At 40.9% G+C, this 24,437-nt stretch overlaps 1 protein-coding gene across 1 annotated transcript in view; it reads left to right on the plus strand.

Annotated features, from left to right (window-relative positions):
* gmds (GDP-mannose 4,6-dehydratase) overlaps window positions 1–24,437 on the plus strand; it is a 205,686-nt gene that overhangs the window by 43,584 nt on the left and 137,665 nt on the right. Inside the window, exons 5-6 of the mRNA XM_004571763.3 lie at window positions 22,695–22,887; window positions 23,871–23,975. Coding sequence (XP_004571820.3) covers window positions 22,695–22,887; window positions 23,871–23,975 — 298 coding nt within the window. The remainder of the gene's footprint in view (window positions 1–22,694; window positions 22,888–23,870; window positions 23,976–24,437) is intronic.

The raw sequence follows: 24,437 nt of genomic DNA on the forward strand, positions 1-24,437 counted from the left end.
GACTGGGCTATTGAATTAGTAAAATGTAAGAAAATAGGCAGTAATAGTTTCCCACATTAAAGGCTTGTTTTGTGTTTAGTACTGACTAATAACAGCATAACCACACCTTTTTGAGAAGCTGGAACCACTGACTTTTCTAATGGTTAAGTGCTGTCAATAAATTTTTAATGACTCCACTAAACGGCGAGCTAAAGCAAACCATGACACCGACTCAGTGATGTGCACAAAACCGTTGAATTCAAAAATATCTCCAGGCTGTTTTCTTTAGGACAGAGCCGTGGCAGGCCCCATCTGAGGTGTATAAATCGCTTTGAAAAGTGCCCTCTTAACAGGTAGGGCGTCATAGACATGCCTAAACTGAAGTAAGTGACCCTGAGATGTGTGTGATACTCACGCATGTGTTTGTTCAGCTAAACATATCAGAAAAAGCACGCTTAGGTCCGCGATTATGTGCGCCTCGAGTGTATGTTTGCGTCCTCGCGTGTGCATGTGTGGGTGTGAGTTGACATGCGTGTGTGATGATGAAGACGAGGAGGAGGCATGGGGAGGGGTTGCGAGTGGGCGACGATAAGTACCATCTAAGAGAGAAGTGAACACGATTAGTCAGGAGATAATCTCTGCTTTCCTCAGTCTGTGTGCAGTGTGGGCAAACTCCAAAGAAAACACTCGGCTGTTTTCTTTACTTTGCACAGTCTCACACACACACATGCGCGCACACACGCACACAAAACGATTACTGAGAGTTAAGCAAGAAATTACACAGGGAAGAGTGGGGTTGTTTTTTTATGAGTGTGTATGTGTGCTTTAGTTTGCACTACTTGTATGGCTGCGTATCTCTCCGCCACATCCGGGTTTTGCTCACACTCTCTCTCTGCTGTAGGTGACCTCGTCACATTTGGCTTGCTGGGGTGTAACAGACGCAGAGTCCTCTATGCGCTTCTTCCCTCAATTATTAATATAATGATGGGAAGAGGGGAAAAAAGAAGCCATGGATACACAAACACTGGTGAGGGGAGCATTCACTCTTTCCCCTGACCGGCCAGTCATTTTGATGCTGACAGCCATTACACACACACACACCTGGGAATTTGATCTTCCCATGCTAAATCTTTCCTGTATCCACATGCCAGGGGAATGGGAATATCTACTCTGGCATGGAGCTGGCTTGCTAGACTCACAGTGTTTACACATGTGTGGCCGAAGCAGGCCACCACCACGGCTAAACGTTTACAGTAATAGTCTCCAAGTGATGCCTGTTTGTAATAAAAGTCAAACACCCTGCCCAGTCCAGTGAAACCAATCTGTCGTCCTGATCTTATTATAGTCAAATTAAACTGTCGTGCTCGGGCCAGAGAGGCCGTAAAGTGTACAGCTTGAATAAAAACACACTCGTCCTCGACTCCGCCGTCATCGTGCACAGGTGTTTGTACTTGATACACGCATGCCCAGACACTGGTGGGAATATTCAGTTATTTTAAGCAAGTCTGCTTAAACACACGTTTACTCACACGTTACATTATTCTGTGTAAAGTGTTATTTCTGGGTCTTTATGTCGCTATCAGAGACAATGAGATTACAAAGTAGAAGAACTGATAAGATGTTTTCTGTGGTCCAATTAAGTTGATTAATGCAATTAAAACATTATTTGAAAAATGTGTATATTAATATAAATGACAAATTCTGGTATGTGAAATAGTTCAGTTTTTCTCAAATGTTAAATGTCATCCAAACTGGAGTTGTTGTTGTTCTTGTTGTGTGACTCTACATCTTTTCACTATACATTGTTGCGATACTTTTTATATTGATGTAAAAATATAACATAGGTGTAAAAAATCAAGGTAAAACAAAAAAAGAAACTCAACTCAGTTATGTTTTGCTAGCTTTAAAAATGCATTCTAATAAATCACATATATGTTTTATTGATTGATTGATTGATTGATTGGCAGTAAAGCAAAACTAATATTTTTACAGTACTGTTTTAAAATGATGTTATCTAAATGTATTTCTAAGAAAATAATGTTAATTGTGCCATTAGTGCACTGTTATTCACACCACATGAGCAATAACTTAAATAAAAGTAATATAGTAGTCCACTTTTACACAACTTTAAAATGCCACAGAGGAGCGAATGTCTCTGAAATTGTAAACAGAAAGTTTCAATTTACTGCAAATCAAAGAAAATTATGTTGAAGTTTTTTTTATGTTTATTCACGAATTTACATTTTTAGTTTGTTTGCAAAATGATTCAAAAATGTAAAAAATATGTTTTAAAAATGAATTAATAAAAATGTAATTTCTTAACAAAATAAAAAATTCATAAATGTTCAATTTTAATTAAAAAATAAAAGGGGGGGGGGGACATTGTCTATTGAAAGTAAATATTTGCGATGCAGCATGAAGCTCCAGCCTTCACAGCTGGTGCTGAATAGTTTTGGACTCTGCTCAGCCGTCTTTTGTTTCTCTGGATTGTGTCTAAACTTGTATCCTTCTGCCAGTGGAGCTCTCAGAGAGCGAGCGAGACAACATCTCAGAGCCAGATGTTTCTCTCCTTCTTTGCTGCTCAGCGACATGTCTTCATTCAGGGTGCGTAGACCCTGCTCGGGTTTAAGAGAAATGGAGGCATTACCAGAGTGTCAGTCAGCACCTTTCTGCCCTAGGGAGAGCCACAATATACACACACACACACACACACACACACACACACACACACACACACACACACACACGTTACTTATGGGTAACTACAGTGTTGCAGCCCTGTTTTATGGAAAGACTTGGTTCCCTTCTCGTTTATTGACTTTGACTTGTGGGTTAAGTGAGAAAATATAGTCCATCATAACCACATGTAAAATCTAACTGCTACTGTTACTTGTTTTTGCAGATTTACAGATCACATTGGGGTTGTTACTGTAGTTCAGTACAGTAATTCAAAAAGCCCTTAGTGTTAAAGCCTTGTTACTTAACAGGTATCAGCTGATTCTGTCATTTCACTTAGAAAAATTTGGGCGTTTGTTGATGAAAATGTCAATACATAGGACCACTTCATGCAGCAGAGTAACAATCAGAGCAGCTGGGTTTGGAAGGACATTTTTGTGTCTTTGAAAGTTGTTGAAAGAGGCAAGACTTTCTGGGACATTTTTATCTTGTGTAATAAAACCAAAATAAAACCAACAATCGAGGGAAAAAAACACATGAACATGACTGAACTGTAGTCAAATTTACAGATAGGAAGTAAAAGACTGTTCAAAGGACATTTTGTTTTTAGCTGGGCCTATGGACAGATCATTTTGCCTGAGGTGGTAGGAAATTAAAAAGTCTTTTATAAGTTATGACAGGGACAATTTTTTGCACAATTAAAATCCGAGTAAAAATAAGCTGTATCCTATCCCACTTGGAACAAAATCTCTGGAGAGAACGATACTGGCGATGAGTTTCCTGTTCCAAATGATTTCCTGTTGCTGGAAACCTTTCTAAAATCTTAAAAGGGCTTTTAAAATCCTTTTAATTCCATTTAACTCATAGAGACATTACCTGCACCATGGCACTGTTGAAGTCTTTTCTTTTATGAGATGGCAGACTTCACCGTCCATAAATACATCAGTAACTAGCCCCAGCACGATTTAGTGCACAACCCTCAAAAGCGAGCTGCTGAGTGATTCAGACGCAAGTCCACACTGATATCTGGTGTCTACTGTCTTTATGTTTTTACGAGTTCTCTGTCCTCGCCTCTACTCCGCTCCTTTGCTACAGAAGCCAAAGCAACAAAGCTCTCAGACGTCCGCTTTCCCGGTACGGTTCACCACAACCTGTCCATCCAGGGTCGCCTTACCCATTTACCGCGTGGGAGCGGATACCGAGTTGAGCTCACAGAGACCCATTCAAAGCCTTGCATATGAAACCTCTTCCTCTGCAGTGATACCTTACACTTCATCTGCATATTCACATATTCAGAACTCAGGGCTGGCTTCCTGTCTATACGAGATAGAGGGAACACAGGGCATAGTCAGAGCTGATGTGTTTTCATTAGTTATCAAAGGGTTTTTAACATTGCATTTTGGAAACCAAACAAGAAACGGCAGCAAAGTGTTCCTCACAAAGCTCCTGAGAGTAGGCAGACACCAGCGGTGAGATTTGCATATCTTGGCATGAATCTGACTTATATAAAAGAAATTCAGTCACAACAAAAAGGCTGATAATTCTAAGCAATTGCCACCTTAACTGCCATTTGAGGAATTCAGCTGAGACATGCCCATCACATAGTCGTCATGGATCATCTCTCAGTCCGACAGCAGGTATCAACAGACGCACACACGTAGAAATGAGAGATGCTATTGTGTCTGTGACACAATCTTCTAGTGCGGTTAGACTTGTAAGCAAACAACAACATACCACAGTGACACTCCTGGTCCTCTGCCAGCAGAGCCCTGGCAGCCGATACTCTCAGCTAATCGTGGTCTCATTGAAGGTGATGGGTTTTTAGTTTTTGTCTGTTCCTGCATGCGCGCAGAAAATGTCTGCAGCCGCTGGAATATAAATCAGTGCATACATTCACAATGTGTTCAAACAGTTGACACGGACAGCCACTGACAAAATCCGTCCTTTTGTTCATATACTTTCCTTGGGATCGCTGTCTGAGTAATGACAGTGATGTGTTCTTTAAATGTCTAGATAAAACAGGCATTTTGGTCTGCTTTCTTGGAGAGTAATGAAGTCATGATCACAATTAAATGGAAGAGCTTTGGACTAAATCAACCCATACTTATCTAACTACTTGGAGGAATATTAGTCCTTACTGCAGGAATAAAAAAAATATTTCAAGACATTTTCCCTACATTTATGAAAGGCCTTAAGCCAGAGCTGAGTGCAAAGTCTCCTCAAGGTAGATAGCAAGGTAACAAATTAGCATGTGCTAACAGGATGCACAATGCTGACAGTCTACTACTAATTGGAAATTATAATATAAAGTAAAAAAAACTGTGTGTGTTTAGATTCCATTTCAGCTGTTGCTTCTATCCACATGATTAGACTTTACAATTGTATTTAACTCTCAGTTCTAATGATTGAATTAAATTAGAGGAAATTATAAATAATTAAAATGAATACATTTTCATTAAAGTGTAGTTGTCAGGATTGCAGATCTTTACTGTTATTGCTTTAAGTCTGCCGTGTCTATACTAGTTCTTATTATGGACAACATATAATTAATTAAAGAGACTGTGATTAGGGATTGAGCTAATACTGATGTTTAAAATAACAGTATGACCAATAGCCAATGCTGCTTTGAACTTTAAAGTAGCTAAATACTTTTAAGATGTGTTTCAGCACTGCTGATATGATAATGAGACTAACAGCTTCTAAAATCACTACATTTAAGCCTTATTTTTAGCCTAAGTCTGAAACTTCACCCTGCTGGTCTTGCGTGAATATGATTATTTTCTCGAGCAGACATCTGGGTAGCCAGAGGTTGCACTTGTGGTTTAGCCAGGTTGCTGGTGGATCGTGAGATAGTTCGGGTCAGGAGACCTTGTTCCTACAGTGCATGTGCTTCTGTGGGCTGATCGGGATTTATTCTTCAGCCACTGTCTTCTTTTCATATCAGCACACTGTGTAAGCCACACAAACCACTTTACTAAAGTTTGAAGTCAGTACAAAGTTTTTATAACTTGGTTTCAAACAATGTATTCCACAAGCTTTTTCCCCTTCGGGGATTGGATTGCATTGTTTAGCTTTTCTTTCCTGGAAATATTCCTGTCACATGTTTCTTTGACATTATCTTCCAATCCTTATCCCACCACGACGGAAAGTAAAAGGAAAGCCATTCTGCTGCCCCGCGTAGCAGAAAAAGCCTTTCCATTGATATTGAAAACTTCCAGCAGAGCACTTCCCCTTCCCGAAAACCCTTCCCTGCCACAGGCCTCCTTCAAAGACAGGCCACTCCGCAATGATCCGACCCGGCATGCCGACCCCTGCTCCGATGTTCCCGCCCTGGTGAGAGAGGCGGGTGGAGCTGGGTTGGACTTGAACCCAGGCAATTGTCTTCTGCTAACCTTTCTCTTTATGTGTATACGTGACTTTGTGTGGTTTGTCTAGATTTTTGTGTGCGCACGTGGATCTGTAAAAGTGTGAGTCATGATTTTCTTCTGATGACATGTTGATGTATTCAGGATCAGGTGACATGCACAGATATAACACTGAGAGCCACAAAGATGGAAACAGTTTTTTTTCTTGGTAATAGTACATGACTAGTATTAGGGTCAGTGGCTTTGGTAAAAAAAAAAAAAAAACCCACTCATGTTAGTCTCACATGAGTGTCAGACAAATAAGATAAAATACAATTAATCATTGTTAATCAATGACATGTTTTTTTTACTCACCAATGAATGGCAGTGCGTGCCAAAAATAAGTGTGGGGCCATCCTTTGGCATTGTTTTGGCTGGTTGTGCACCTTTGTGTGGCCAGTGTGTCTGGACCAGCTAGGTTCAAGTGTATGATTATGTATATGTCGATACCGGGCCTCAGAGGTTCCAAGATAGTACAGAGGAAGAGGAGGAGTTCTGGAAAACTCGGTGATTGCTTTAATTCCTGTTTTAACTTCTTTTACTGTTACACCAAAGTTAGTTCAGAGCTTTTTCTCTGAGTGGCGACACCTACCTTTAAGGAGAATACTGCAGCCTGTTTGTACACTTCAAACGTCAGTTGCTAGGACTGTGGTGATATCATGTGACCATAAATAGACCGTTATACTCCTAAAAACTTCACTGAGACTTCACTGAGGCCTCCCCAGATAACGACCTTATCGAGTTGAGGGTTTAGCCTTAAAAAATGTTGTGTATTGGTCTCTTTGATTGCTCTTAAGAATAAGCTAAACTTGATAATGAAGGATGGTGGACACAGTTCAAGAGAATCCAGCAAAATGTAGTAAGCCAACTGGGTGGCCACAACTTAGCGCACACTGACCACATTGGTCATGCTCATTACCTCAAAATTGTCCATCCATTAAAATCTTTGGAGTCAATATCATTGCACTTTGTTGAGGCCAGTGTCAAACTCTTCAGCTATTCGGAGCCATTTTAATAGAGATAGATGGCAGAGATTAAATTCCTATCAAGGCCCAGGCTCTGCAGCACGTACTCCCATTAAGCACGGCATGATACCTCTTCCCAGTAAGGCCTGCCTTAAGTGCCATCATCTCAAGATGGATGACCAGTACAAATGTGTGTGTTTGTCTGTGTGTGTTAATAAGTGTTTGCTTAATTGTATTATTTGTTGAAGCACTCAGCTAATATCTGTAAGCCTACTTTTTATAGATATTTTAGTGTAATTTGTGATTATAATTTACCATAGCTGTGTGTGTGTGTGTGTGTGTGTGTGTGTGTGTGTGTGTGTGTGTGTGTGTGTGTGTGTGTGTGTCAGGGTTTTGATTGATTATCTTTGCTTCCCTTAACTGAACTGCGTTCAAACAGAACAGAGTGGACTTGGCTTGCGCTCATATAAAAATATGAGCATGTGTGCTGATTTATATACTTGAATCTGAGCCAGTTATTTCTTAATACAAGTATAATAGTTTAAGAGACTTTACTTAACAGTGTGGCAGTGTAGTGTAATGCCCCCTTCCTTTGTGTCCACCTCTGTACTGTTTCCCTTTTCTGTATCTGAAGAACACACAGGTACCCAGCTGAAGAAAAATAAAATGAGCAGGTACTGTGAGGGAGGAAAGAGACAGGAATGGGGGGAGCTGGTGAAAGACATGGAGGGAGGCGTTGAGATAAGAAAGTGCTAATGTCTCTAATACGCTCCAGATGAAAGCCGTTGGTGTGACGGAGTTGGGAAAGGCTGGCCACTCCTCCTCACACCATCTTTGAGGAGTGTGCTGATGTGTAGAGGCTAGACGTCACCATAGAAATGGAGACAAAAACACTCACATGGTTACAAATGTGCGCCACTGTGACGTCGTGTGTGTGTGTGTGTGTGTGTGTGTGTGTGTGTAATTTCGTTTACCCATCCCTGTTCTTCTTTGGTTTAGCAGTGTGCCAGCACAGTGAAGGCCCTGCAGGTTTTAGTGACATCACTGATGTCATCACCGTATCGCTCTCAACACATTGATGCATAAGGAAGATGTCTTACTTGAAGAAATTGATTTCATAATTGGAAAAATCCGGTGGAAAAAGTTTGATGTTGATATTATTTTGTTGTTAGTACCAAGTGGGTTAGTAATCAAGCCTGAGCCCAGTGAGATCCACACGTTGGCATAGTTTTAATGCTAAATTAATTCTTCTTCTAATATGATTTTTTTTTGGCATTTTGACTTTTTATTGAATAGTAACAACCTGGACTGCTGCTTTTGGGCTACGGAGCATGTGGTCGCCTGCTCACCCACTGAGCTAAACTGCCAAATGAATTCATTTTTAATTTATATTCTTTAATTAAGTAGCAATCGATTGGACTGAGATCTGGGGAATTTAAATGCAAAGTCAACACCTCAAACTCGTTGTTCCTTGCTTTTGTTTTGGCTTTGTGGCAGAACACATTATCCTACTGAAAGAGGCTACAGGCGTAAGGGAGTACCATTTTTATGAAAGGGTGCACATGGTGTGCAACAATGCTTAGGTAGCTGGTACTAGTGATGGGATTTCCGGCTCTTTTTAGAGATCCGGCTCTTTCGGTTCGGCTCACTAAAAAGAGCCGGCTCTTTTGGCTCCGAACCGGCTCTTCAGGTTGTTTTGTTGCTTTAATTAATTTATTATTAACAATAATATAAAATTGTGCACAAAAGGAATTACTAATGTAAAAAAAGTGGTTTTATTTATATATGTTTATATATAAATATAAAACACATTTCTAGCATGAACTGAACTTCCAAAGCAGAGCTACTAGATCACTTAAATTACACAATTGAAAGCATGTGTGTATTGTTTGTGTATTTATACACAGGCACTCCTATATATTCAAATAATTTAAAAAAAAGGTCATTTACCTGTTATTACCACACACCAAATCCGGTCGTTGGTACTTGCTGGCTTGTGTAGCCACAAGGTAACAAAAGCTCAACACTGCGCCCAGCATCCTGGAGCACTTCTGTTGTCTTTTGTACGTGTTTTGAGTTTTTATGTGCTTCTGAGTTTTTACGTGTTTTTACGTGTTTTGGAGTTTGTACGTGCTTTGTCTGTAGGGGCCACCGTAAATATACTTTTATTTATTCACTCCACAAAAAATGTAATAAATAAATCATATAATACAAAAATCAACTATTCACATTTCAACTTTTAACTATTTAAATTTTCAGCTTTTTCCTTTTACAAATTTAAAGTGAAACAACACAAAACACTGCAAACCACAACGCAATTAAATATAAATTATAATATGAAAACAAAAAGAAGATGCATATTTTCTGTCATATGGGCCCGCATGAATAAACTTTCTGAATCCTTTATCATCTGCAACTGAAAATAGTTGTGGATGATTACTATACCTTTCTAATGTGATGTTGTTGTCCCTGGCTCTTTCTCTGTCTCTCCCTCCCGCTCTGTTCCTGCACTATTGAGTGTAACTACCGCCCCTCCCCCCTCTGCCCAGCATAAAGCACAAGACTCGCGTGCAGAGTTAAGCGGAAAAAAAGTGCGAGAGAGAGAGGGTGAGAGAAAGAGGGGAAAAAACCCCCAAAAAAAACAAAAAACGTGACGGCTCGCAATAAGGAACCGGCTCGCGTCGTTCACGTCAAAGAGTCGGCTCTAAGAGCCATTTCGTTCGCGAACGACCCATCACTAGCTGGTACGTGTCAAAGTAACATCTACATGGATGGCATTTCCCAGCAGAACATTTGCTCAAAGCATCACACTGCCACCACCGGCTTGCCTTCTTTTCATAGTGCATCCTGGTGACAGGTGTTTCCCAGGTAAGTGAGAGATATGAACCCGGCCATCCATGTGATCTAAAAGAAAAGGCCATTTTCTGCCATTGCTCAGTGGTCCTGATGCTATCGCAAAGAGATAATCCCTCTTATTCACGTCACCTGTTAGTGGTCATTAAGGCAGGGCAATATGGTCAAAAGTATTTATCACAATATATATTTGAAAATTTGCGATAATGATATAACTGACGATATAATTGACAAAATACTTTATAGCTCCACAAATTTATTAGTTGTTGTACCCCAACAAGTGCTTCTGCTTCAAATGATGAAATAGCTTTGTCGTGTTTCCTCCCTTCGCCACGACGGCCCGCTTGCTGTTCTACAAAAAACTTTGCTTTGGTGTGAATCTGATGGGCGAAAACCAAACCAGTTCCACACCACTGAAATTGCACTATTTTTACAAACCAATTCTGGTTCATCTGTTTCATTCAACGATCCGCTTTCGCCCTTCTCATTCTCCGTCGCTTTTTTTCGCCATGTGCCTATGAAAACAAAGGCACTGCACATGCCTGTTTTACCCATATTCTATCGCAATATTTCATTTTCTTATCATTGCCTAACATTGTACCGTGAAAGGTATAGAATGGCCCAGCCCTAGTGGTCATAATGATATTCGTCATCAGTGTAAAGCACAGAAGCTATGAGAAAAATCAAATCCTTTGTTTTGTTTTGGATGTGCAGTTGAGCCTTCATTTTTCTGAGAGATGTAGTTAAAGTTCAATAGTAAAAATACAGCATCTTATCCTAATGTCTTGGCAGTCAGTCTTTTTTTAATTCTTCTTCTTAATAATAAACTTGATGCTGCTTTAGTGAAAATGAATAGACCTGCCCAAGAAACTGACTTCCTTCAGGAGAAATTCTTTTTCAAAAAGTGCATAGTTACTCAGTTACTTGTAACCAAGGTGTCTGTAAACATGCTAATTGCTTCCAGCCTTCCTGTGTTTAATCTCCTTAGTCATACATTAGTGCTCATCTCAAGTGCCAATAAAACCTGACAGGACAACATACAGCTCATAGAACTCTCTCAAGTGTCACTTTGAGTGAGTCTGCTAGGCAGACAAGAAGTTATTTATAACCAGTAGGCACCATGTAATGCTGGGGTCCTGCTTTTTTTTTTTTTCCTGTCTCTGTGACACAATCACACACACACGCGCACACACATGCACACAGGAACACACACACGCAGCTGTTGTGCTGCTTCTGTCCAGGGGGCCCTGGGTGGGCCAGGATAGACTGACTGGGGTTTGAGGTGGGGCAGGACTGTAGAGGGACAGAATGAGAGAGAGGGGAGGTTGTTTAAGCCGGGCGTAATATGGAATGAGAATCTGGGCTCCATTTTGGTCACATGGCACAGTGACAGCTACCACGGGCCGCCAAAGTGTGTTGGCCTACGTTATTGTGGCCAGCTGTGGAGTGTATTTATGGGAATGTGCCGTTATGGTGGCGATTGCATTCAAATTGATGTGCAAGTGTGTGTCTGTGTGTGCAATTAAGAGAGGTAGCACCTGCAGGGTGGGGGCGGGGGTGCTCCCCAAACTTCACTTCTGTTTCAGGATCATGCAGGCAACACCAGGGAAGAAGTGTGTGTCTACGTGTCTTCCTCTCTTTACAAGGATAGCATTCATCATGCTAGTGGTGCAGAATGGGCGGGGGTGGCTGGGGGCGGTGCCATGTGTAAGTGGGGTCTATGAGAGGGGTAAAGGAGGATTGAGGGGGGATGAAGAGGGGTGAAAAGGGAGAGTAGTTGCAGAAGAATGTGCCGATTTGTCAAGTCTTACTTCCCGCCACCCCTGCTTTCTCTAATCAGAGAAGATGTTGGGTGCTGATTACAGCCAAATGGAGCAGCCCCAGCAGCTTGATCAGTGGAGGGGATAGTTCGAGGGGGATACAGGACTGGGAAATGGTGGAGGGTGAAGGTGTAAAGAGGATCAGTTTGGTCCTGACAGGGGGTCTCACGTGTGGGAGGTCCTTCATTGCCTCTCTTCTGACCGCTCACTTTGAAGTTATCTTCTCTTGGCCAGCTGATAAAAAAGTGTGAGGAGTAACAGAGAGGGGGAGGGAGGAGAGGTGTTATGTGTTATTTAGGATATTGTTGTGATTCAGTGGTTTTCAGCTGTCTTACTTGGCGTAAGGAATATGTGTAATACAAGTAGATATATAACAGAAGTACATGTGTAATGGTTTGACTGCCTTCAAACACTTGTGATCAGTCATTTATCTCCAGTTATGGAAGATGCTAGAAATCCATCACAAATTAATCCAAAAAAGATCCACAATTATAATCAAATGTAGGGAAAAACCCTTTTCTCTAAAGAAGTCTTAATTTTAAACTTTATATCTCAAATCTAGTAAAAGTATCCCTGTAAATACTATACAATTTCAATTAGGTTTTGTCTGAACACAGTGTGCAACACCCAACTGCAGCTCAGCCACTAATATATTCTTCACATAGCGAAATAAAAAGTAGTTGTAAAATGCAGTTTTATAATTGCATGTAATTACATTTGCCCATGGATAAATGAATACCTACATTTAGAGCAGAGAAAGCTACAGTAGTGCTCATGCATCTGGCCCAAAACAAGGCCCGAAAGGGGAGGTGTGAGGATAGGTAAATTTGAGTTCGGAAAAGTTAGGAAAAATGTAGTTGAAGTGAATCAATACAATACATCTTCATGTAACAGGGGGCTATAAACAAGTCACAAAACGTGTTATAGTTTAGTTATTAGCTAGTGTTTATTGGTGAGTTAGTAGAAAATATGGTTATTTGTAATTTTATTACAAATATGCAATGATTTGTGTTTGAACCGCCTGTCTGTGTGGAGTTTCCATGTTTTCTGTGATGAATGTAGTTTTAGTGTTATTTGACAAAAACTGTAGTTAAAGCGCAAAAGAAACAAATGTTTACACAGAACTACATTGTCCTGTGGAAAAAATATACCACACGATTCAGGAGTTTGTAGAACTTCCTTTTTTTCTCCATGACTTTTTCAGTCTGCCATGTCTACACAGCACTGTTTAACTTTATTAAGGTTTGGATGGACCTTTTTTTGATGCACAGCTCCCTTAAGGTTGCATGACACCATCTCAGTTGAGTTGAGGTCTTTACGTTGAGTTGGGATTGTTTTGCATTAGCCGATTCCAATCAAACCACGCTCTCAAACAGACGGCCGGACATTTAGCTCTAGAATAGTTTGGTATACAATACAGAGGAGTTCAATGACAAGGCCAAATCATCACTGCCTCCATCACTGTGTTTCACAGGTGGTATTTGCATTTATATCATGTGTTTGGTTTTCACCAAATGTGGTGCTTTGAATTGTGGCTGAACATCTCCACTTTGGCCTTGTGTCCAGCAAACATCGTTCCAGAAGTCCTGTGTTTTGTTCACGTGCAACTTGAGGCTTTTCTCCTGGCAACCCTTCCAAATATCCCATTCAGTCCCCGTTCAGTCTTTTAGTAATTTTACTGTCATCAACTTTAACATTTAAGATCTAGAGACCTGTAGAGTTTGAGATGGAGCTCTTCTGGGGTTTTTTCAGCTTTCCTGAGTATTGCATGGTCTGACTTTGAGTGAGTTTAGAGTGAAGATTATATAGCATACACCTGTATGCTTTATACATGCTTATACAGAGGCGCAAAGAGAAAGCTATTTTAACAGCTGTTATTAATGTATATCTTTTGCTGCAATCCCCCAAAGACACTGAAGATCAGTTTGGAGCTCCAGAACTTTCCAGAGCAATAATATTGCATGGAAAGAGTTGGTATATGGATTTAAACCATGAAACAATTTCTCCGTCACCTTCAATTTCCTCACCATGTCTCAGTGTACATTATCACTAAATGGTGGATTGGTGTTGTTGCTCACTTAGGCCAGGAACTTTTCAAACCCAGTGTTGTCAGTGGAGTAGCCTGGTGTTCACTTATCCCCCCCCCCCCCCCCCCCCCCCCCCCCACACACACACACACACACACACACACACAGTCAATTCATTTTCTGTAGTTGGTGTATAGATATGATCTTACACCTGCAGTATCTTCTAGTGAAATCCTCAGCAAAAATTTGTCACTTATGACAAAATGGTTTCGACCTGTGTATTCTTGTGTCGGTGTGTCGTGATTACTCCACAAAGCCCCGCAGGCATGACCGTGGTAAGGTCTGTTGCCATGTTTACGAGCATGTTTATGTTTGCAAGGTAGGAGTGACTGATTGGTGGTACATGTCTGCAGGGCAGATCACGATATTCGGGGAAAAGTAGAATGAAGTGCGTTTTATCATTGCTTGTACATGTACTCTTATCCAATGCTAAAAGAATGGGGTATGTAAATACACCTGTCTGAATACTTGTATTCAAATAGCAGCTAATTTGATGCCAGTATCACTGGCATCACTCTTGTTACCATTTCACAGACAGCCAAGGTGGAACTGGAACTTCGTGGCTCTATTCCAGAACTTTCAAACCGTTCTGTTGACAGCAAAGCCGTCGAAGGCCAACCCTGAGCGTTCAACCCTAACTGAATGTGGGTGCGAAAAGAGAACCAAGAAATCTTGTCTAAAGCTGTATGACTGGACGGTAGCCAAAAATTTAGGTTGGTGTAGTGTCCAACTCTACTCCAAAGCCTCCCAAAAACAATATATATAGCAGCAAATGAGGGTATTAGGTCCACTTGAAGTTACGTTTTATCCTATGGACATTTTTAGGTTGGTTACATGATTGAATCAACTAGTTAATACTTTTCTAATTAAGACTCTCAGTATACATAAGTCATGCTTTGTCCTTATCATAGTATCATGGTGACGATGAATCGATCGATGTGTCCTTCTTTTGATAAAGCACTGTGCAGCATCGTAAAAGGCCATCTGATGCATTCTTGCCAGTGTTACTACAGTAGTTATATAACATGCAGGGAAAATTTTGGTTACGTGTTTCTTGTCTTGGCAGTGTGTGAAAACTAGCTTAATAAAACCATAAGCTGATTGCTCTGGTGTCGATACCCTTCAGATTTCGAGTATTTTAATGCCGGCGGAAGGCTGGAGTGAACGTGGCCACCACCTGTTCGCAACAATAGCTTCCAAACAAAACGATGCAGAGAGAAAGGGGAGCGAGAGAGAGGCAGATGGGAGTGCCACAAGGCAGACTGGGACTTTCCAGACTCGTCTGCATAAATCCTGAATTTGACAGTCAATCGTCAACTCAGAGTCTACCTGCCCTGACACACGCTGTCACAGCACGTATCTGTCCACACGTGCTCTAGCCACCCTCCCACATCTCCATCTGTCTCTTTCACATCCACCTGATCTGTGTACTTGTATTTGTTCATTGCCATAGCTGCAGCAACAATTGCACCAACTCAATAGAAGACGCCTGTAATTAGACAGAAAAATGTAGAGATTGAGATATGATCATAATGATGAGTGAACATCAGTGGGATGGGGGATTAGTGGGTAAATGCATGTCGTGCCATGTACGGATACCTGATTTGAAAAATTAATATGAACATTGCTTTTTCTTTAAAGTACTTACAATTATGTCTTAAGTACTCGTAAAGTAGATCAACACTTCAGTGCTACACCTCATGTTCTATAAAAGAAGGACCTGAGTAAATGAGGTATAAAATCTATTTTGAGAGCATGCTCGTGCAATTCATTCTCCACATGAAAGGAAGCTGTCATAAAACATAAAACGAGTTTCACCAACCCTTTTCTTTCCATCTTTACTGGAGGACCGTGCCATTTTCAACCTGATGAACGCTCTTTATCACCAGCTACAAATGAAACAAGTTATGCTCTTCATCTTGTGATACTGATACTTTAGAGCAGCTGTCATGCAGAGTTGTTTTTGGAGTGCGTTCCTTTTTTCCCCAGAAGCTTGATACTAATTTAGGGACTTCACCTGTATATTAGTTACAGACTGGTTTTCGAGAGAAAAATGCTCACCCCCCCCCCCCCCCCCCCCCCCCCCCCCCCCCCATAGTTTACAAGTGCCGTGTGTTTGCCTGTTGGTTTTGGTTGTAAGGAACGACTTTTATTCCGAAGATGAATGGTCTCCATGCCTGGTTTGTAAAATAGTGAGCGTTTGCAAACAAATTAGCTGTCTTTGCAGGTATGGAAGTAACATTTGAGCTTTTATACTGAAAAATATTGAAATACTGCTAAATGTAAAGCAGTATTTGGGGTGGCTGCAGCTCAGGAGGTAGAGCAGGTCATCTACTAATCGAAAGGTTGATGGTTCGTTCCCTGGCTGTTCCAGTCTGTATGCCAAATATCCTTGAGCAAGATGCTAAACCCCAAGTTGCTCTCTAATGTTTCCATCAGAGAGTGAATGTTAGAAAGAAAGCACTTAGGCATAGAAAAAAGTGGTTGCATAAATGAGGCGTGCTGTGAGTGCTCAGGTAGAATAGAAAAGCACTGTATAACAACCAGTCCATTTAATATGGAGATGTCACTATAAAATTAGATGTCGATTTCAGTTTTGCAGTTTTGTATTAAATTACGTCACTTTTTAAAAATGTTTTCTATTCTGTCTTCGATTCCCTCCTAACGTTTCTAAAAAAAAAACCTTGTGTAAACAACGTGAAGCATACAAACTATGCTTTTTTTTTTTTTTTTAGCAGCTCATGCTGAACCAAGGCCCTATTAATATGCACAGTATTTGTATTTCCTTCAGGTGCACTTAGACAAGCTGAAAGCTTTGATCTGTGTGTCTAAATTAAGTCTTAAACCCATAAATGTTGGTCACAAGGGAATTCTTGGCATAAAGTAGATATGTTTGTCTGTACTGTGCTGTTTGAGGATTACTAACATTCTCATGTTTGCAAGCGGTGAGCACGTTACTTTTGGAGGTTTCCATAACAGGTTCTCGTACCTGTAGTTTTACCTGATCGTTGATCATCTTCCTGAGAGAAAACAGCAGAGCAAAGAGCGAACACGTTCCAGCCTGATGATGCAATGCCATGCATCCGCGCCTTTGTCTCTTGCTGTTCACTTTGTGTATCTTACTCTCCCGGCATTTTTCACCTCTATTGTGTCTACGTTTTGGGGAAAGGCGAATTGGCACAGAGAAAAGGGGGGAAAAAATAGCACTTTTGTTTTTCTAGCAGGTGTGTGTGTTTATACACAGACAGAGTCGCACAAAAAGACAGGACTAGAGGTGGAGGCGTTTCTCTCAAGTTTTATCACAACACATGATGAGGGCTCTGTTTGGAGAGCGTTTGGGGCCGCATACAGCAACAGTAGCTTAGGCTACCGTCACAAGATTACGCAATCATGGAAAACTGTGCAGTAATTTCAAATGAATTTATGATACAACAACACCACTTCAGTGCTGTCTGAATGACAACTGAACAATTTATTGTGAAGATTAGTGTTGATTTTTCACCATCATTATCATAAATTTCTGGAGTCTGGAGTTTTGACCAGAAGTAGTGATTTATATCTCCAACACTTTGATGCTTTTTTTCCCCCCACGATTTTGTTCCACTGCAGTTCTTCATCTGTCATGCTTTCTTCTCTTTACACACGATGTCACAACCCTAGTTTTGCTTGGCTCATAGAAAGTTTCAATATTGCTGTATTTATTTCTAAGGATGTAAGCATTACATCTTTAAGTGCCAATGGTGATAATGAAATAAACAATCAAATGAAATGGTAATGAAACTGCTAAGAGCTGAAACAAACTGCTCAAGAGAAGCTAGACTTTGACTCCTGCCTTTACTCATCCATGTCATGAGGTGTCTTTGAAGCTAATTTGACCATTGGACAAATGCTGCTGTTTAAACAGTAGGCAGGGCGAGTACTTTTTGTTATATAGGTGTATTTGTGCAGACATTTGCGCTATAAAAAGAGTGACCGGACTGTAGCAGTCGGGGATCGAACCAACCTCCTGACTACTAGATGACCTGCTTTGCATCCTGAGCCATAGCCACTGTTTAAATATTTAATCTACCTAGCACTATGTGGGAGTAAAATACATGTCATGCTTCTCCAGAGAGTTTCTTATCCTGTGGATGAACTCCAACTCTGCTGTCTTGGACTGCATTGGGCTCAGCAGCCTCACTGAGCTTAGTGCAGAAGCACATGAATCAGTTTTTTACCGATTCCACGGTTGCAGGTTCAGGTTACAGTGGATCTTCACATTAGGTGAAGAATTACCTTCAGCAGCAGTCCAAGATGGTGCAACTGGAGTATGTTCCTCTATGGAGAAGCAGCTGAATGATATCAAACAGCCTGGTCTATAATCCAGCTAATAATGGGGAAAAAGGTAGAGGGGGACTGAGACTGGCCTGTAAGAATGAGGGGACTGTTTACATGTAAAATGATTGTGGATGGAGGGAAACAATTGCTAAAATTAGCCACCAGCTATTATTATAAACACTGAGAGGAAGAAGCACTCCATCAAGACTTTGTGTTTCCGTGCAAAAGGATGTTTCTATGGAGTAGTGGCTTCGTAAAGCTGATGATGGTAGTTTAAAGCACTGTAATTGATCTGTTTGTCAGAACATGGGTCTCCAGGTCACTCTCTCTCCCTCTCCCTCTTCCTCTCCCTCTCCCTCTCCCTCTGCTGGAGGGAATTTAGCCTGTTTGTCTTTGCTCTGTTAACACACGACTGCTCTAATTTCAGTTGGCCTGTAATGTGATGAGTAAAGGTGTAATTGATTGTGGTTTCTCTCCACAAACCCCCACCCATATTTATCACCATGTACACACACACACGCACGCACACACACACTTTCTCTCTCTACTGTTTCTCCTTCTTTCCACTCATGCTTCATACCGGCCTCTCCTTCTCTCTGTTCTCTCCACCTCCAAGGCATTGCAGTGATTTTCTTTATTTGGTTGCTTGCAGTTAGAAGCGATGTATCACACTGTCAGCGTGTGAGAATGCTGTCCACTCATGGTGACTTTCACTTATTTTTACTGTTGTCTCTGGAATATAATATATTTGTGTTTCCTCCAGATAATCTGGCTTCCAAAGATATGATATGAGGTTACTTGGTGATTCTAAAGTGATCATGGAGGTGAGGTAAATGAAGTCTTTAAAGTATACAGACTATAGTGCTGCATCAGCGTATGGTTAAAATGTAAGTTATGGTTAAAGCACTTTTGAGTGAACAAAGCTTTGTTTAAATGCCAGTATATTACATTACTTGCATTATGGTAGAAAAGCTGCCATTTGTCAAGTCACAAAGAAGTGGATTATTGAATATAGATAAAGTTGGTAACACGCATCTAGCCTAGTTTATGCTAAGGGCCAATCAAAGCGCTGTAAGTTTGTGATTGCTTGCATGATGAACATGCCAGCACAGATCACCCACCCAAACACATTATGTGTGAATCTCCCCATGTCCTACATTTTATTTAAATACACACACAGAAACAACAACACCACCATCACCACCACCACTACTACTACTACTGCTATTACTGCTACTACTACTTCTTCTTATAGTTGGGCCTGGATCAGGTGACTCTGAACCTGATATAATTATCCAGGTGATGTCAAATTGGTTTGGTCTTTAGTGTGGTTTGCTTTTTTAAAAATTTTTATTCTATTGTACTAATAATGAACAATGTTGTGATGATATAAAACTACTAACATTTCAAATCTATATTCTCCATGTGTGTAAAAAATTAAGTAAATGATACAAAGTTATTGATATTTTTATTTTAAATTGTTGAGTGATGGATGTGTTCCTGGATTTGTAAATGGACAATGGAACTTTACATGCTTCCTCCACTGTTGTGTATATATGTATGTATATAAGGCCTTGCAGGTATGCAGAAAGGCCACGGCTGAATAAATGTAGCTCATATATATAAATACATATACATATACATCTGTCAAGACACACGCCAACACTCTGTTATACGTGAGTGCGCACACACCTACACGTCTGGAGTCACATTCCCGAGTCTGAAGCACACATTTCAACAAACCTTGTATGAGCAGGAAAGAAATGAAACCACCAAATACTGCAAATATATCCTGGACAGTTAGAAGCTTTTTAAACGGGATATTTGTTTGGCTGTGGACCCCCAATGCTGACAGGGCCTGGCTCGCTTCCCAGAAAGAACAATATCTGCCAGGTCGACTGAGGGGCCCAGAAGCAACCCCCTACCCCCACCCCCCACAGAACACACACACATATAGCAATGTACACAAACGTCTGGCCTTTAAAGCATCAGCGCTCAGGCTGTGCCTTACATAATGACAGAGAATGGAGGCATTAGGGCAATTTGTTTGATTTAAGCTGTCAAGGCATCCTGGACCCTGCCCCTCTCAGCTGGTTTTGATACAAGGTATGTGTATGTGTGTGTGTGTGTGTGTGTGTGTGTGTGTGTGTGTGTGTGTGTGTGTGTGTACACGCACTCACCACAACCTTGCACACAAAGTAGGTCTTAGAAAATATGGCTTACAAGGTCGAAGTAGTGTGAGCAGGTACTTCTCTATGGTGTGCACGTTAACATCATTTACCCTTTTGCATTTTTATTCCTTTTGTTGTGCTTAAGTTTTCATTTTTGTGTGTTTGTGTAGTCTCCAAGGTGGAGGGGAAGCCCCGTAAAAGTGTCTTGATATCTTCTTGGATTTGCTCCCGATTCATATTTTCAGTATATTTATCTGTCTCGTCATTATGATTGTCCAGATTTACAAAGAAAGCCCCTCTATTGCTCTTCATAACGTTTACTCTTTCTCTGCACTAAAGCAGCTCTTCTGGGAGCTTTGCATATCCAAATCTGAATCTGAACACAGAACGTCCTTTTAGTTCCAAGTCTCACTATTCAGCAGCCATCATAAAGTGCCTCTGGGCACTTATTTGGAAGCAACCCCCAAAAGGTTGATTCTGTTCATCTGGACGTCACTCATCCAAGTGATTTCTTCAGTCTCACCTGACTGCAGGTTTCCCCAATCTTATAAACAGTACATTTGCACAATGGCTGAAACTAGCACCACTGAATGAACAATGGGCTGTGAGGTCAGTTCCTTAATCATTAATATGTAAATTGTCATGACTATTGATCAGCAACCACTGATCAATGGCCATAAGTACCACTGACAGAGAGTTGGGGAATGGCTGCAATCACAGCTTTGCAGATGGTGAAAGATGTACCTTTAGGCCCTCTCTTCGATTCAGAGATGGTCTTTGCCTTTTCATGTAAATGGCCTCCTTGACTCCGCGCTCAAACCAGCGTTCCTCCCTGTCCAGGATGTGTACATCCTCATCCTTGAAAGAGTGGCCTGTAGGTGTAAATAGACTTTGCCTGATAGAATTTCATTTCATTTTAGTTGTCATTGGGACATAAAAATTGTATGCATGGAATCACCAATCTGATCTCATGAAAAGTGCTTAAAATGTTTCAAAACTTTTTCCCTCTTAAATCTTATGTCTCATATAGATGTTTTTTCTTATAATGTCCCTGTCTTTTTGTGCTCTTTTATGCTACTGTGCAAACTCAGTTCTTTGTTTGTTGCTTCGAGGAGTTGAGCTTGTTTTGTAATTTCTTAAAGGGCTCATAAGTAACACTTTTCCAGGCTTTTAAGTGTCCAATGCTTTGAGCACTGGCTGCTTTTGTTAAATTTGTAGACTGATAAAGGTCAAGCTGTAGTTGGCTACAAAAACACTGCAGTATTTAGTCAAATATTCCTCTGTGCAAAGTGGATATCATACAATGGCTTAAAGTTGTTATGATCATAAAATTCATCTTTTGTTGTCAGTGTCAAAGAGAAAAGTATTGAACTGGACCATCTGACGCTTCAGTTTTTGCTATTATTCTGTCCACTTGATGTCCTTGTCAACGAGGGTAACTGAAAATGTCATTATACAATGTACAGTATGCGTCCTCTCACTTTTTCTTGTAAATGATGTAAATATAACCAAATGCCAGAATGCAAAGTCAAAGCGTGAGTGAAGCGTCACAGGTAATTACACTGAGTTGTGGAGTGTAATTGAACCTGATCAAACCTGCTCACTGCTTGTGTTTCTGTGAGTGTGTCTATATGTAAGTGTGTATGCCCTGTGAGTGGAATAGAGGCCCAGTGTTCCGAGGTCCCGTTTTAAATAAGGGGTCTTTATCCGGCCGTGTGTGTAGCACTGGTGTGAAAGCACTAAAGGGCCAAAGCGTTTCCTCCATACAGACCTGGCTCATGCCACTCACTCCAGGTGTGGTGACCACTAACTGGCACGCTTTTAACCATCACGCTTGATTTGGAGCCTGAGGCCAACCTGGCACGCGCACACACACACACACACACACACACACACACACACACACACACACACACACACACACACACACACACACACACACACACACACACAGAAACATGCATGCGCACAGCCATTTCTAATTTAAACTTAATTTCCCCCCAAGTCTTTGTTAAGTCCCCTGCTTTGGGCTTTTCATATTGGAAACAGGAATTCTGGGAGATGGAGTACAACACTGCATGGGTGTCATGGTGTATGAAGGGTGACCTGTGATATGATGTTGTGTACGTTTATGTCACAGTTTCCTCTTTGGTTGTATACCTGAGTTACAAAAGTATTTCTCTGGTATTTTCTTTTTCAAAGTTTGACTGATTAAAAAAGAAAATCTTTCCGGTTATAAATCTAAGGTCACACTGGCGAAAAATTTAAAAAAAAGACTTGACCCCAAATATTATATCCAAAGTTGACAGCTCCTTTGTACAGTCAACCAAAAATGCAAATCAGTTTCTATTAGAAGCAGTTTTTCCACTAAGTTGCTTTAATGACGTGTCATTTTTCCTTTCTCTTTCTCTCTCTTTTCAAGATCTCCTTTGACTTGGCTGAGTACACAGCTAATGTGGACGGTGTAGGCACGCTGCGCCTCCTGGATGCCATAAAGACATGTGGTCTCACCAACAGTGTCAAGTTCTACCAGGCATCCACCAGTGAGCTGTATGGCAAAGTCCAGGAGATCCCTCAGAAGGAGACCACTCCCTTTTACCCCCGCTCACCTTACGGTAAGACTCATGTGCAGATGGACATCCACATTAACACACACAAGGATTTCCTTACTTTCTCTACCTCTCACCATTTGTCAGACACTTGTACTTGGCCTTGTAAGGGCATACAAACAGAGATTACTTGATGCCTCTTCTCCACTTTTTCTTGAACTCTCTCTCTCTCTCTTTCTCTAGGAGTGCGTGTATGTGTGTGCATGTGTGTGAGTGAATGAATAGAGGGGGGCTTCAGTTCTTAGACTGCGTTTGAGCTCTACACACACCCCGAGGCCAGCCGTCTGACTTGGAGTAGCTCTCGTTTTAACAAAGACACCTTTATATCCACAGCACTCAACACTGACTTTCAATGCATGCAACGTACGGACACACACACACACACACACACACACGCCGTACGTGTGTCTTTCATATTCTATGTTGTCTAAATGGTCTCTTCACTGACACTTTCCGCATCTGTCAGCACTCAGTCTGAAGCTGCATGGGAGGTGCATACCATCTCAAGAAGGGCTGCACCTTTATTAATTAGACTCAAGGAAGGGGAGGCGGTGGTCACCATGGTGACCTCCCTTCACCTCCAGTTGTACATCCTGACCTATGGCTTAATCAACAGGCTCCTCCCTTCATTTGCCTTGTTTCTTCTACTCGTCGTAGGAGAAGGGAGGAGGAAAATGGGGAGAACTTTCTGTACAAGCCTGCTTTTACTCAATCAGCAGGAATCTGCACTTCAAGCTCTTGATTTCAAAATATGATCCATGCGTGTTGTATTCCATGAAATGTAGCTTGTCTTTTAGAGGAGATCAGGTCTCTGTTTATAAGATTCACTCTATATATCTTTTTATTCTGACTTGTTATGCAAATAAAGTGTAGAAAAGTATCCAAAGAATAAAAATGGCTTTATGTTTTCCTGAAGTGACATTTCCTTCCATAAATTTAATTTAAATTGATATAAAATTGATACTGATTATTTTTCCCTCTGCCCTCAGGAGCTGCTAAACTCTATGCCTACTGGATTGTGGTGAACTTCCGAGAGGCCTACAACATGTTTGCTGTCAACGGGATCCTCTTTAACCATGAAAGTCCGAGGAGAGGTAAGTGACAAGCACCACAATCCACCACTACAGTGCAAAAGTTTTGAGCTTTCTTTGTATTTTTTCTCAAAAAGTGGGAAATGGGTCCAGTGTTTTATTAAAATGTGCAGAAATGTACATGGAATGCAATGAATAAGGTAAAAAGAGTTTGTAGTCTTTTGTTCTGTTCTTGCTATAAATATTTATATTAAAACTCTAATTTAACTCACTCGGATGAGTGACGAAACGTTTTTCCCACTCTAAACGCTATGTCCAAATGAACAGAATCAACCATTGTGTGTTTGTTCTAACCAGGTAAGCTTTAACTGGATTGGTAATGAGTTTGGGATCATTGTCATGCTGAAAATCTGAAGTTGTTGACAATCAAATGCGTTCATGACTTCCTGCTTTAGATTTCATCAGAGATTTCACATTTGGATTCATCACTCCATCAGACCTGTTGCCACTGATTTTGGGGCTATT

The sequence above is a fragment of the Maylandia zebra genome, linkage group LG17, assembly GCF_041146795.1.
Source record: "Maylandia zebra isolate NMK-2024a linkage group LG17, Mzebra_GT3a, whole genome shotgun sequence".
Classification (NCBI taxonomy): Eukaryota; Metazoa; Chordata; class Actinopteri; order Cichliformes; family Cichlidae; genus Maylandia; species Maylandia zebra.